The sequence below is a fragment of the Pempheris klunzingeri genome, chromosome 12 (assembly GCF_042242105.1).
Source record: "Pempheris klunzingeri isolate RE-2024b chromosome 12, fPemKlu1.hap1, whole genome shotgun sequence".
Taxonomy (NCBI): Eukaryota; Metazoa; Chordata; class Actinopteri; order Acropomatiformes; family Pempheridae; genus Pempheris; species Pempheris klunzingeri.
This window is the reverse complement of record NC_092023.1, coordinates 21,241,330-21,256,008: the sequence shown is the minus strand read 5'-3', so window position 1 is coordinate 21,256,008 and position 14,679 is coordinate 21,241,330. Positions and strand designations below refer to the sequence as shown.

The following is a 14,679-nucleotide window of genomic DNA, read 5'->3' as shown; positions in this document are numbered from 1 at the left end:
GAGCCAGTGTCTCTCCTACAAACTGGACCAGGATTCCATTTTCTTCTCACACTTTATTTGGTTGATTCTGAAAATTGCCTTTTTTCTGCAGTGTGCTGTAAATTTCTACTTTAGCACTGATGCACCTCCACAGACAGCAGTTATCATTGAGCTGTGCTGACTAGTGGAACTGTATGGCTTTACATCTTCTGCATGTGACCTTATATGCACCCTTTCTGCTATCAGTTGTATAATCTCTCACTGTCTTTTTGGGGATTTTTTAAATGATTTTTTTCACTTTGCTGCTTTTTCGCCAAATTTGAATCATCGTCTCCTGAAATATGAACATTTCAGTTACACAGCCAGTGAATCTGTGTGTGAAGACTGTAAGAGATCTTTTTTGGGACTCCGTGAGACAAATCAACATCAGATTGGTGCAAAGAAACAAAATACACACTCCAAACAAGAGAGGTCTCTTCCATCAGTCAATACAGACCAAAAGAAGCTGAAATAATTTAAAGGAGACTGATTTATCCAGTAGTGTTTCTATAATAAAGTACGGCATCACCCACTGAGTACAATTATGCTCTCCAGGTAAGCACGAAGCTCGTGATGTTTATGGTTTAATGGCCCGTGGTCTTTCCTCTAGTGCCAACCTTAGGCATTTGTAGCCAGTGTATTACACTGTGTCCATCAGCGGATGGATCTTGTGTGGTTGTAAAGGAACTGTAGAAATTGAAACTTTCCATTTTTCATAGCACTTTTTGCAGTTTCAAAGGTCAAGAATATTCTCAAAGTGCTCTAAAAAATGAAAAGTTTGACAAGGTTGGAAACTCCAAAACAAGATAGTAAGTGGACCCTGAGTTGAGGTTGTTTTGTCCAACACTGTGAGGTGTCATGAAAAATTTAAACGTGTAAAAGTGTTGTCCCGCAGGAGTTAAGTCTCCTAGCTGTGATTCTCCTCCCTGTGAAAATAGCAAAATCACTTGATTTATTTTTCCCCTTTGGACGAGCTCACTGATTTCAGCGTGGTCATAGAAAGAAAACCAAATACTGTATGTGGTCAGACATTAGCTCTAATGTGTCTCAGTGTGAAGCAAGGCTTCATTATCAAGGCTAAAATGTCATGATTCCACTATTTTTTAGCTCTTATGAATACTGGATTAGTGGGATCCAATTGCATGGACAAGATTTTATTTTTGGTGTGTGTGTGTGAGAATTCAATGTTAGCACATGCTATTTATAGAGGGAGAGCTAGAGAATGGAGTACAGGCTTGAATTATGCAGCAGCAGATTGTCAGGTGGAATTAAGGACAATGGATCACATGTTAAAATATGGATCATTGTGTGTGTGTGTGTGTGTGTGAGAGTGTGTGAAAGAAAGTGAGAGTATAGCTGTAAATGTGCATGTTTAAGGTAAGTAACAACCTGTGCATGATGTTAGCAAGCTGTGTGTGTGTGAGCAGGCAGCGTCGACATCTGCATAGAGACAGGTGACACCCTTAACTAGCTCCACATCACCAGCGCCATCCCTCCTCTGTGGGTCAGGGTCAATGTCATGGACCAGACCGCCTGATTCATAGCTCTGAGGAGAGGCCGATCATACTGTGCAGGTAGCGCTGGAGGTTGATTCTTCTTCCATATATTCTTGAGCTGACGTCTGGAGGCCGTGCTCATGTGGATTGAGAGCTGCACTTGATGAACCTTCCACAGCTGCAGGATATTGCTGCCTAACACGCTCACGTTTATCTCTCAAATAAATGTGTGCAGAAACACTTTGAGTCGCACACAAAATCCCTCCCATTCACTGCATCCAGTATAACACACTCACACACAAAGTGGTAGGACGCTGTCCTGACAGGGAATTGGATTGTTCTGCTGAGTGCTCTCCATCACTGCATTATTGACTGGTTTCAGAGAGACATCTCTGCCTTGATATAACCATGCCGCCAGACTCCGGTTTATCTTTTCTCTAAGAGTGTGTATCCAGCTGTAGCTGGCGGGTAGGAAGAAGTGTCCTGGGTGCAGGCAGCGCAGCAGATACCATGGCACTGACCAACTGACTCACCAAACTTAAAGTCCAAAATCCACTATTGTTACCTGTAGTTTTGCAAAACCAGGACTTCCTTTAGAGCTTGGAGGTACAAATACAAAGCAATAATACCAAATGAAATTAGTCACGTTATGTGTGTGCGTTTCTGTGTGTGACTGAGCTGCATGCTAACATTAGCATTTAGCTCTGCAATGTTCTGCTGTGCCAAAGTACAGTAGCCTCACCGAGCTGCTAGCATGGCGGCTGTATACTCTTATTCTTGTTGCTATGGTCCCCGTTTCAAACAGGGCGTCAGCGGACGAAAGGGACTGAAGTATCTATAAGGGGTATTGAATAACAGTTCATTTTTGATGCTCAGTAGTACTGAGGTGTGTTGGTCTGTTGTGGTTGTTGTAGTAATAGCAGCATTCCTTCCTGAACTACAGGCTGTATTTATAAGAATTAACCTGCCCTGCATGTCACCTGTTTAAGTGCGTAGAAGGCAGGTACATAACTGGGTAATTAGCTTCACTTGTTATACCTCAGCAAATTGTACACTGCGTATTATATTTAGATTTGACCTCCTCATACAAGTAAATTATTTTATGCAGGGCACTGTTTCCAAACCAGTCCAGTCTGGTAAAGCAACAGCAGATGACCCAACGTGCTGCACAATTGGAACAGCAAAAACCATACGACAACAGGTTCAACACGTGAAAGACAAAAGGGCAAAAGACGGGCATTTAAAAACAGGCAGTGTGGGGGCCAGCCTGACATCCAGAGACAACTCATTCCTAATTTTAGGGGCTACAGCAACAAGATGAACAGTTCGATAAGTTAATGTAATATTGTACCTGGAAGATGATGTTTGTGTAGAACCTGTGTGACTGTGCTGGCGCTGTAGACTTGGATCAGTGGAGCTGTGGACACCAGAGCTGGAGATATTTATGCTCCAGTATCGGAGTGGGTCAGGGTTAGTAGAGCAGCCACCTGAGGCCTCAGCACACCGCTGATGGAGCACAGAAAACCAAGAAGAAGGAACTTTTTAATGGCTGTGTGATTCACTCTCGCCCTTGACCCTTGATGTGTGGAGCGTTTCCTCTGCTCCTCTTCCTCCTTCAGTTGCCCTGTGGAATAATGAGTGGACAGCATTACCTCAAAGGTCACTGAGTTTATCTGGCAGCCGGGGCTCTCCATCAGAGGATCTCGTCTCTGGCTGCACACATGAGCTGAATGTACTTGTGTGTACATTTCCCCGTGTGTGTGTGTGTGTACATTTCCCCGTGTGTGTGTGTGTGTGTGTGTGTGTGTGTGTGTGTGTGTGTGTGTGTGTGTGTGTGTGTGTGTGTGTGTGTGTGTGTGTGTTTTAAGACATGCATTCCCTGAAAGGTCATTTGTCAAGACGCTCTAATCCAATGTTTGCTCCGTGATCAGAGATGGGTTTGCATATAGAGCTTCCTTCCATACTGTGATCGATGGTCATGTCCAAATACCAAAAGTTAAATGGCTGCTGGCCCTCGCCGCATGGAACCCCAGGGAGAACGAGTACATGTCTGAACATGTCCATGCATAATGTCGGGCATGTGCTTCATAGTTCTAATCATGGGCTGTATAGAGACCTCGTGTCTCGACTCCCATACCTTGTGTTGTTCTCAGGAAAGCTTGAGCAGCTGCTGATCTTACCATGTTTACCACACATCCGTGACCTTGAAACATTCCCTCTCGGCTAGGAACCGTCGGCCACCTTGCTAATGCCAAGGGAGTGGGGGGTTGGGCTGGGCTGGGCTGGGCTGGGCTGGGCTGGGCTGGAGGAAAAATAGACAGAGGAAGAGATGTGAAGTAGCTGCAAAGATGAAATGAAGATGAGGAGAGCAGAGGGAGATTTAGAAGGAAGAGAGAGATTAAAGCACTCCCCAAAGCCTTTCTGCTACCTCTTTGCCTCTCCTCCTTGTAAACAGCAAATCAGCAGCCAACATAATAACTAATCCACTCCCTCCACCAGTAGAGCAGCAGCTACAGACACATCCACTACAGCGCTCGCTGCATACTGATGGCTCGGCCCTGGCGACTGTTGCTAGGAAGTCGACTGCAGAAGGCAGGAAAGCAGGGGACTTGGGTGTAGATGATTGGCATCAGCCATCAGACAGTGTTATGCATGTGGTGAGAGAGTGACTTAAGCACCCTTGATAATAAGCAGCCCTTCACTAATGGATGGAGGAAGAGGGAAGTTGATCTGTTGATTGTTGAGACTGTAAAAGAGGGTTTTGTGTGCTGTGCGTGTCATGTGCTTCGTTAGGTGCATTGTAGAGGGAGTGAACGAGCTGATTCATCAACTGTTCCAGCGAAAATGAAAATAAAAATCTGGATTATCATCTGGTAAAATGTAAGATCTTAGAAACTATAGTGGTGATGACATGGAGGTTTGGTCGGATTGCATTTTGTACAGCATCGGTGTCACTGCATCACTTGGTACACAGACGAGCTGTCATGTATAGTACATGTGTGGATTCTCTTCTTGTGTGGTACTATTAATTCTGTACTAAACTATTAATAATTTGACTCTTTTACCAAAATAAATCCTCTTTAAGTATCTTTAAAAAGAGCTCTTTAAATTAAAAAAACCCGTTTTACTTATAGAGCCTTTTTACAGATACTTAAAGAGGATTTATTTTGGTAAAACAGTCAAATTATGACCATGAACTAACCAGCTCCATTCATGTAAAAACAGACAAATGAGAGCACCCTCGATTAGTTAATCAGGAAAAGCTCCCAAAAAAAAACTTTAACAGAGAAAAAAATGGAGATAAAACCGTGAGACCACGTCATGACTGTCATCTTCCCCCAGAAACCATCACAAAGAACAGAATTAATAGTTGGTGTTTCCTAGCCATGCTCGGGGCTCTGTGAGGCTGTACTTGGACCTAACTGCTAAAGTCACTATGCTAATCATAGGTGACTGACGTGCTGATCAGATCTGAGCAGAAGCGGTGGATTGAGACCAGCTGATATCTCTAGAGTCCCACTACTGGTGTAGCAACAATAATAATCTATTCATCTTCTATTCACTCAGATATGACCATTGTAGTGTTTGTGTAGTTTGTGTTGTGCAGACTGAACCTGAACCAGATCTGATCTCAGCACTTACCAGAAGTGCATGTGTGAATTACAGTCCTGAAGCTTTGGGGGGGGCACTGATTATCTGCAAAAGCTGAAACACTGCATTTATTTCTGCTCTGTTAACACACACATGTTCTGTCTTACATCTCTTGCTATAAACCCCATCCATAATGGATACTAATGAAATGACAATAAAATAAGCTGCAGTTAGCTGTAAATGACGGGCTTGTCAGGCAATAAATGTCACAGCCACACTCCCAGAGACTAAAGAGAAGTTTGTCACAGTAACTCTTGTGTACAGGACAGAAGGATTCCTCCGCTCTGCTGTCCTGAGGTTGAACACCGTTGTGCCTTGTGTTTGCAGGTGATCCACAAACACTTCTACCTGAAGCGAACCGAGATCATGTCTCAGTGTGAGGAGTGGATCGCTGACATCCAGCAGTACAGCAGCGACAAGAGAGTGGGCCGCACCATGTCCCATCATGCTGCTGCACTAAAGGTACGGTCTGTATGATGGGCTGTTACGTGCAGTGTGGAACTGAGGTTCATACAGACAGCCCTCACATTACTTCAGTGCATGTAAACACAGCTTGTGTCCCACTAATAAACAGTGAATTGGATGCGGGGGACAGGGGCCCTCGACAGGCTGCTTTAATTCATGTCCCCAGCTGACACACACAGGAGCTCACAACATACAGACACACACACACTGAAACAGAACCAACACCCTCCTGTGTTCTGGGCAGCTCTTCAGTCTTCTCCCTCTGGCAGTAAATAAGCACAATTAATCCCCACTGTAAGTGAAGCAGCTCCACTGATAAGAGGCCTGAGCACAGCGGGCTGTTGTCCCAACAGCTGCAGGCTTCTTGTCATTTAGCTTCAGTGAAGAAAAGGAGGCAGAGTGGGAGTCAAAGAAACATTCTTTTTACTTCCAGACAAACTATACTCTCTGCCAGCTAAGTTTGAAGGTTTTCTAGAAGTAAATATTTTTCCTCTGAGGGTTGGCACTGCAGAGACACCACCCTGGGTGTCATTTTACTGACAATGTTATGATCAAATCCGTCAAGGATTTACTGACATGGCCTTAAGACCCACACACCTGAACACATTCACACCTGGAGCTCAAGGTTAAAGTTGAAGGTCTTGCTCAAAGGCACCTCGGTGGTGGTTAAGAGCCCTGTCCTGTTGCTGAATGCCACATTTATGTTTGATTAATCACACCTGAGCAGCCAATACAACAGTGAAGAACATTTACATGTTTACATTCTTCTCCTCTCCACCATCTTCTGTCAAGTCACCAAGCATCAGTTGTGCTATTAAGGCCACTAAGACTAAGCAAACGTGTGTGTATGTGCACGCAAAGACAGGTGGAACTACGTCTGAACTTTTACCTGGTAAATACTGGATGTAAGTCAGTAACTGTGGTTCATCACTGAAGAGTACTGATGTCTGTCTCCTATAAATGGGCTGAACTGTCTGCAGGAGTGTCTCCAGCCCTGCCAGCAGCTCTGTGAGGCTGTACTCAGAGGCACTAGTGTCGGCATGCTAACGTGTTCAAAATGACAATGCTGCTGTTCAGGAGGTCTAATGTTTACCATGCTGACCATTTGAGTTTAGCCTGTTAGCATGCTAACATTTGCTATGAAGCATGAAGCAAAGCATAGCTGAGGCTCATGGGAACGTTGTTCGTGCTGCAGGTTTCTCATGGTGGCACTAAAGTCAGGGAATCACCAAGTCAGTAGAAGTTATCCTCTGGGGAACATGACTGTCTACCAAAAGGGCCCACAGACCATTGCTGGCTCTGGCCTAAATACTCACTAGAGCACCAAATGTGGATTAATCCTCTGCTGAAAATAGTTCCCAACAAATACTCTAGTTCCTGCTATTAAGGAACGTTTGCTAAAAACTAGAGCAAGCAGCTGTTTTAGAAATGACTCAAAAAGAAACTACACATTTCTTTCTTCAGTAGGAAGCAGTTGGTTTGGAGCTGAGAGCCACTGACAGAGTGGAACACAGAAAGCACTTAGAGACGGACAAACACGCCGATGGTTGTTCTTGTCATGTGATCTGTTGACTAAAGGACAAATATGGAATATTGCCAGACTTAACATGTAACAGTTCAATGGACCACATTAATAATCTGTAACGAATGTGGTCTATTTGTTTAATGTCTGACTGGATGCTAAGCCTGCCTCTGTGTGTGTGTATGTGTTGTGCGTGCAGAGACACACAGCTCAGCTCAGAGAGGAGCTTCTGAAGCTGCCCTGCCCCGACGGTCTGGAGCCCGACGGCGACGAGTTCTCAGAGAGGAGCGCCGCCCTCATCCTCAAAGAGCTGCCCAGTCAGGACGCAGAGAAGCCAGGCGGCAGTCAGGACAGCCACTGCAGCGAGGGCCAGCTATGAGTACCTGCCCCTGCCCCCTCCACTCCCCTCCCAGCATCTCCACCCCACCCCCCACCCCCTCTCTCCTCTTTATGATTATTACTCTTGAAAAGACTCGATGGCTTCAGACCACAAGCCTCCACTTTGTCAATATTTGTATGTAAAGATCTAATAGCAGAATAGCAGAGAAGGAGGTTGTGGGGAAGCAGAACGCAATGAGATGAACTCTGAACTATGCTACGCCCTTATTGAAAACAGTCGACAAAAACTTTTATTTACCTGTAAAAGAGTGTAAACATTTTGTGCTTTTTCCAATTGTGAAATAACCACTGATTGGTATGTTATTAAACTTGTTTATGTATACATAATGGCAGAGGAAAATTACAGATTATATAAGGGAAACTACCTTCAGAGAAGAATGTTTACTGAATGTTCATTTCTGTTTTTTTTTCTTTTGGACTGTTAGAGAGAGAACAGTTGTAACCAAGGATATATTGGTCATTCTTTAAGGATACTATTTAAAAAAAGCCAAGAGAAAAAGAAAACTCACCCGTAACAGAATCTGAGATAAAACCCTCTCTGGTCACCCGTTGCTTCATTTGACTTCTCTAGGATCATATCCACTTGAATAAAGGCTGAGATGGACGTTCTTATATGCTATGTTATCCCTTTTACAGGCTCCAAATTAAAAAGCACCATGCTCTGGATAAACATTTGTTGCCTCTCAGAACTTCTCCATGACCGTTCTCCATTGACATGACTGTAGATCTGACTGAGTGTCAGAGCCACATGGGAAATGTATTTTGTAGGCTTGTGCATGTGTATGTGTGTTTTCTGTGCGTGTGCAACAATCCCCAGTGAGATACAAAGCTGTGATGTGCCTTTGATCTACACCATACCACCAAATACTCCAACAGAGTACCTTTACTGATTTCTTTGCTATTTCTACAAAATTAATAACTGCTCCGTCTGACATAAAAACTGCTTTGATCTTTTTTTATTATGTTCAACTCCAGTGAAGAAAAAAATGCACTTTCTATTTTACTCTCTCCTTAGAACAGTCACATACTCCTTTTGCTAGGACATTAAACGGAGCTTGAAATTATGGATTGATTGTGCGAATGCTTCTTTCTGCGTTTTAACAGGACATTGGCACGTTGCCTCGACGACAAAGAGAGAAGGAAGAGAGATCTTGGATAGGAAACGAGCTGCTGCAGTAATGATGACGTCGTCGTGTGTCAAACGGGTGGTGTGATAGTGAAATGATTTGATTGTTGGTCAAGAATGAAAGAAAACCACTCTTACATAATACAATATCCATCTGCCATTTTCAGTCCGTTCTAGTTTTATTTAAAAGTGAAGTCGGCGATTCTAACCATTACACTCTTCTGTCAAATTCGGCCAATATCTCCTCACAGCAGCTGTCTGCTCTGTGTGGGTGCTGAAGAGCTGTCCCGTGTTTGAACACAGTCCTGGCCTGTAAATGGGAAACAAAGTGGCCACACAACACTGGCTGCTTTTCAGTAGCAGTTCTACTTCCCCTCAGCCCTCAGTGTTAATGGAACGGCGTACATCGGATGGAGGCCACTTGGAGAGCAGAGGGAAAGTGGACCTGGGGAATTTTAAAGGAATGCACTTTCCCTTGTACACATGAATCTGGATCTGTCCATTAAGGATGTACCAAATAATAGCATTGGATTGTGGGTGATGTACACCTTTGCAGTGACTACTGTGAGACTCCGCCTGACGAAGTTCACATCAGTTTTTCAGAGAAATGGAATGACATGACGGCAGCAGGGATTCAAGTCAACGAGGGCACGTTGAAAGACTGGCCGGCGTCGGCTCCCAAAACGGGAATTTCCTTGACCCCGGGGTCAGCGTTTTTTTCCAATCCACTGTTTTGGCTGCCAGTTGTTTGCTGGCCGATTTACCACATTAAAAGTGATCAATAACTGTTTTCCAACGGGTTTGGAGGTGGATGAGGCAAAAAAGAGGCAGTTTGGTGTCGGCTCCCAAAACGGGAATTTCCTTGACCCCGGGGTCAGCGTTTTTTTCCAATCCACTCTTTTGGCTGCCAGTTGTTTGCTGGCCGATTTACCACATTAAAAGTGATCAATAACTGTTTTCCAACGGGTTTGGAGGTGGATGAGGCAAAAAAGAGGCAGTTTGGTGTCGGCTCCCAAAACGGGAATTTCCTTGACCCCGGGGTCAGCGGTTTTTTCCAATCCCCCCTCCTCCACTGTTTTGGCTGCCAGTTGTTTGATGGCCGATTTACCACATTAAAAGTGATCAATAACTGTTTTCCAACGGGTTTGGAGGTGGATGAGGCAAAAAAGAGGCAGTTTGGTGTCGGCTCCCAAAACGGGAATTTCCTTGACCCCGGGGTCAGCGTTTTTTTCCAATCCCCCCTCCTCCACTGTTTTGGCTGCCAGTTGTTTGATGGCCGATTTACCACATTAAAAGTGATCAATAACTGTTTTCCAACGGGTTTGGAGGTGGATGAGGCAAAAAAGAGGCAGTTTGGTGTCGGCTCCCAAAATGGGAATTTCCTTGACCCCGGGGTCAGCGGTTTTTTCCAATCCCCCCTCCTCCACTGTTTTGGCTGCCAGTTGTTTGATGGCCGATTTACCACATTAAAAGTGATCAATAACTGTTTTCCAACGGGTTTGGAGGTGGATGAGGCAAAAAAGAGGCAGTTTGGTGTCGGCTCCCAAAACGGGAATTTCCTTGACCCCGGGGTCAGCGTTTTTTTCCAATCCCCCCTCCTCCACTGTTTTGGCTGCCAGTTGTTTGATGGCCGATTTACCACATTAAAAGTGATCAATAACTGTTTTCCAACGGGTTTGGAGGTGGATGAGGCAAAAAAGAGGCAGTTTGGTGTCGGCTCCCAAAACGGGAATTTCCTTGACCCCGGGTACAGCGTTTTTTTCCAATCCACTCTTTTGGCTGCCAGTTGTTTGCTGGCCGATTTACCACATTAAAAGTGATCAATAACTGTTTTCCAACGGGTTTGGAGGTGGATGAGGCAAAAAAGAGGCAGTTTGGTGTCGGCTCCCAAAACGGGAATTTCCTTGACCCCGGGGTCAGCGTTTTTTTCCAATCCACTCTTTTGGCTGCCAGTTGTTTGCTGGCCGATTTACCACATTAAAAGTGATCAATAACTGTTTTCCAACGGGTTTGGAGGTGGATGAGGCAAAAAAGAGGCAGTTTGGTGTCGGCTCCCAAAACGGGAATTTCCTTGACCCCGGGGTCAGCGTTTTTTTCCAATCCCCCCTCCTCCACTGTTTTGGCTGCCAGTTGTTTGCTGTCCGATTTACCACATTAAAAGTGATCAATAACTGTTTTCCAACGGGTTTGGAGGTGGATGAGGCAAAAAAGAGGCAGTTTGGTGTCGGCTCCCAAAACGGGAATTTCCTTGACCCCGGGGTCAGCGTTTTTTTCCAATCCACTGTTTTGGCTGCCAGTTGTTTGCTGGCCGATTTACCACATTAAAAGTGATCAATAACTGTTTTCCAACGGGTTTGGAGGTGGATGAGGCAAAAAAGAGGCAGTTTGGTGTCGGCTCCCAAAACGGGAATTTCCTTGACCCCGGGGTCAGCGGTTTTTTCCAATCCCCCCTCCTCCACTGTTTTGGCTGCCAGTTGTTTGATGGCCGATTTACCACATTAAAAGTGATCAATAACTGTTTTCCAACGGGTTTGGAGGTGGATGAGGCAAAAAAGAGGCAGTTTGGTGTCGGCTCCCAAAACGGGAATTTCCTTGACCCCGGGGTCAGCGTTTTTTTCCAATCCCCCCTCCTCCACTGTTTTGGCTGCCAGTTGTTTGCTGTCCGATTTACCACATTAAAAGTGATCAATAACTGTTTTCCAACGGGTTTGGAGGTGGATGAGGCAAAAAAGAGGCAGTTTGGTGTCGGCTCCCAAAACGGGAATTTCCTTGACCCCGGGGTCAGCGTTTTTTTCCAATCCCCCCTCCTCCACTGTTTTGGCTGCCAGTTGTTTGCTGGCCGATTTACCACATTAAAAGTGATCAATAACTGTTTTCCAACGGGTTTGGAGGTGGATGAGGCAAAAAAGAGGCAGTTTGGTGTCGGCTCCCAAAACGGGAATTTCCTTGACCCCGGGGTCAGCGTTTTTTTCCAATCCACTCTTTTGGCTGCCAGTTGTTTGCTGGCCGATTTACCACATTAAAAGTGATCAATAACTGTTTTCCAACGGGTTTGGAGGTGGATGAGGCAAAAAAGAGGCAGTTTGGTGTCGGCTCCCAAAACGGGAATTTCCTTGACCCCGGGGTCAGCGGTTTTTTCCAATCCACTGTTTTGGCTGCCAGTTGTTTGATGGCCGATTTACCACATTAAAAGTGATCAATAACTGTTTTCCAACGGGTTTGGAGGTGGATGAGGCAAAAGAGAGGCAGTTTGGTGTCGGCTCCCAAAACGGGAATTTCCTTGACCCCGGGGTCAGCGTTTTTTTCCAATCCACTCTTTTGGCTGCCAGTTGTTTGCTGTCCGATTTACCACATTAAAAGTGATCAATAACTGTTTTCCAACGGGTTTGGAGGTGGATGAGGCAAAAAAGAGGCAGTTTGGTGTCGGCTCCCAAAACGGGAATTTCCTTGACCCCGGGGTCAGCGTTTTTTTCCAATCCCCCCTCCTCCACTGTTTTGGCTGCCAGTTGTTTGCTGGCCGATTTACCACATTAAAAGTGATCAATAACTGTTTTCCAACGGGTTTGGAGGTGGATGAGGCAAAAAAGAGGCAGTTTGGTGTCGGCTCCCAAAACGGGAATTTCCTTGACCCCGGGGTCAGCGTTTTTTTCCAATCCACTCTTTTGGCTGCCAGTTGTTTGCTGGCCGATTTACCACATTAAAAGTGATCAATAACTGTTTTCCAACGGGTTTGGAGGTGGATGAGGCAAAAAAGAGGCAGTTTGGTGTCGGCTCCCAAAACGGGAATTTCCTTGACCCCGGGGTCAGCGTTTTTTTCCAATCCCCCCTCCTCCACTGTTTAGGCTGCCAGTTGTTTGCTGTCCGATTTACCACATTAAAAGTGATCAATAACTGTTTTCCAACGGGTTTGGAGGTGGATGAGGCAAAAAAGAGGCAGTTTGGTGTCGGCTCCCAAAACGGGAATTTCCTTGACCCCGGGGTCAGCGTTTTTTTCCAATCCCCCCTCCTCCACTGTTTTGGCTGCCAGTTGTTTGCTGTCCGATTTACCACATTAAAAGTGATCAATAACTGTTTTCCAACGGGTTTGGAGGTGGATGAGGCAAAAAAGAGGCAGTTTGGTGTCGGCTCCCAAAACGGGAATTTCCTTGACCCCGGGGTCAGCGTTTTTTTCCAATCCACTCTTTTGGCTGCCAGTTGTTTGCTGGCCGATTTACCACATTAAAAGTGATCAATAACTGTTTTCCAACGGGTTTGGAGGTGGATGAGGCAAAAAAGAGGCAGTTTGGTGTCGGCTCCCAAAACGGGAATTTCCTTGACCCCGGGGTCAGCGGTTTTTTCCAATCCCCCCTCCTCCACTGTTTTGGCTGCCAGTTGTTTGATGGCCGATTTACCACATTAAAAGTGATCAATAACTGTTTTCCAACGGGTTTGGAGGTGGATGAGGCAAAAAAGAGGCAGTTTGGTGTCGGCTCCCAAAACGGGAATTTCCTTGACCCCGGGGTCAGCGTTTTTTTCCAATCCCCCCTCCTCCACTGTTTTGGCTGCCAGTTGTTTGCTGTCCGATTTACCACATTAAAAGTGATCAATAACTGTTTTCCAACGGGTTTGGAGGTGGATGAGGCAAAAAAGAGGCAGTTTGGTGTCGGCTCCCAAAACGGGAATTTCCTTGACCCCGGGGTCAGCGTTTTTTTCCAATCCCCCCTCCTCCACTGTTTTGGCTGCCAGTTGTTTGCTGGCCGATTTACCACATTAAAAGTGATCAATAACTGTTTTCCAACGGGTTTGGAGGTGGATGAGGCAAAAAAGAGGCAGTTTGGTGTCGGCTCCCAAAACGGGAATTTCCTTGACCCCGGGGTCAGCGTTTTTTTCCAATCCACTCTTTTGGCTGCCAGTTGTTTGCTGGCCGATTTACCACATTAAAAGTGATCAATAACTGTTTTCCAACGGGTTTGGAGGTGGATGAGGCAAAAAAGAGGCAGTTTGGTGTCGGCTCCCAAAACGGGAATTTCCTTGACCCCGGGGTCAGCGGTTTTTTCCAATCCCCCCTCCTCCACTGTTTTGGCTGCCAGTTGTTTGATGGCCGATTTACCACATTAAAAGTGATCAATAACTGTTTTCCAACGGGTTTGGAGGTGGATGAGGCAAAAAAGAGGCAGTTTGGTGTCGGCTCCCAAAACGGGAATTTCCTTGACCCCGGGGTCAGCGTTTTTTTCCAATCCACTGTTTTGGCTGCCAGTTGTTTGATGGCCGATTTACCACATTAAAAGTGATCAATAACTGTTTTCCAACGGGTTTGGAGGTGGATGAGGCAAAAGAGAGGCAGTTTGGTGTCGGCTCCCAAAACGGGAATTTCCTTGACCCCGGGGTCAGCGTTTTTTTCCAATCCACTCTTTTGGCTGCCAGTTGTTTGCTGTCCGATTTACCACATTAAAAGTGATCAATAACTGTTTTCCAACGGGTTTGGAGGTGGATGAGGCAAAAAAGAGGCAGTTTGGTGTCGGCTCCCAAAACGGGAATTTCCTTGACCCCGGGGTCAGCGTTTTTTTCCAATCCCCCCTCCTCCACTGTTTTGGCTGCCAGTTGTTTGCTGGCCGATTTACCACATTAAAAGTGATCAATAACTGTTTTCCAACGGGTTTGGAGGTGGATGAGGCAAAAAAGAGGCAGTTTGGTGTCGGCTCCCAAAACGGGAATTTCCTTGACCCCGGGGTCAGCGTTTTTTTCCAATCCACTCTTTTGGCTGCCAGTTGTTTGCTGGCCGATTTACCACATTAAAAGTGATCAATAACTGTTTTCCAACGGGTTTGGAGGTGGATGAGGCAAAAAAGAGGCAGTTTGGTGTCGGCTCCCAAAACGGGAATTTCCTTGACCCCGGGGTCAGCGTTTTTTTCCAATCCCCCCTCCTCCACTGTTTAGGCTGCCAGTTGTTTGCTGTCCGATTTACCACATTAAAAGTGATCAATAACTGTTTTCCAACGGGTTTGGAGGTGGATGAGGCAAAA

At 45.6% G+C, this 14,679-nt stretch overlaps 1 protein-coding gene across 5 annotated transcripts in view; it reads left to right on the top strand.

Moving 5' to 3' along the window:
• Nucleotides 1-8,615, top strand: part of birc6 (baculoviral IAP repeat containing 6) — a 110,020-nt gene extending 101,405 nt beyond the window's left edge. For all 5 annotated transcript variants that reach the window (XM_070840542.1, XM_070840544.1, XM_070840545.1 and 2 more), the window contains exons 72-73: nt 5,493-5,627; nt 7,352-8,615. In XM_070840542.1, the coding sequence (XP_070696643.1) occupies nt 5,493-5,627; nt 7,352-7,531 (315 nt within the window). In that variant the 3' untranslated portion in view covers nt 7,532-8,615. The remainder of the gene's footprint in view (nt 1-5,492; nt 5,628-7,351) is intronic.
• Nucleotides 8,616-14,679: the final 6,064 nt, after the last annotated feature.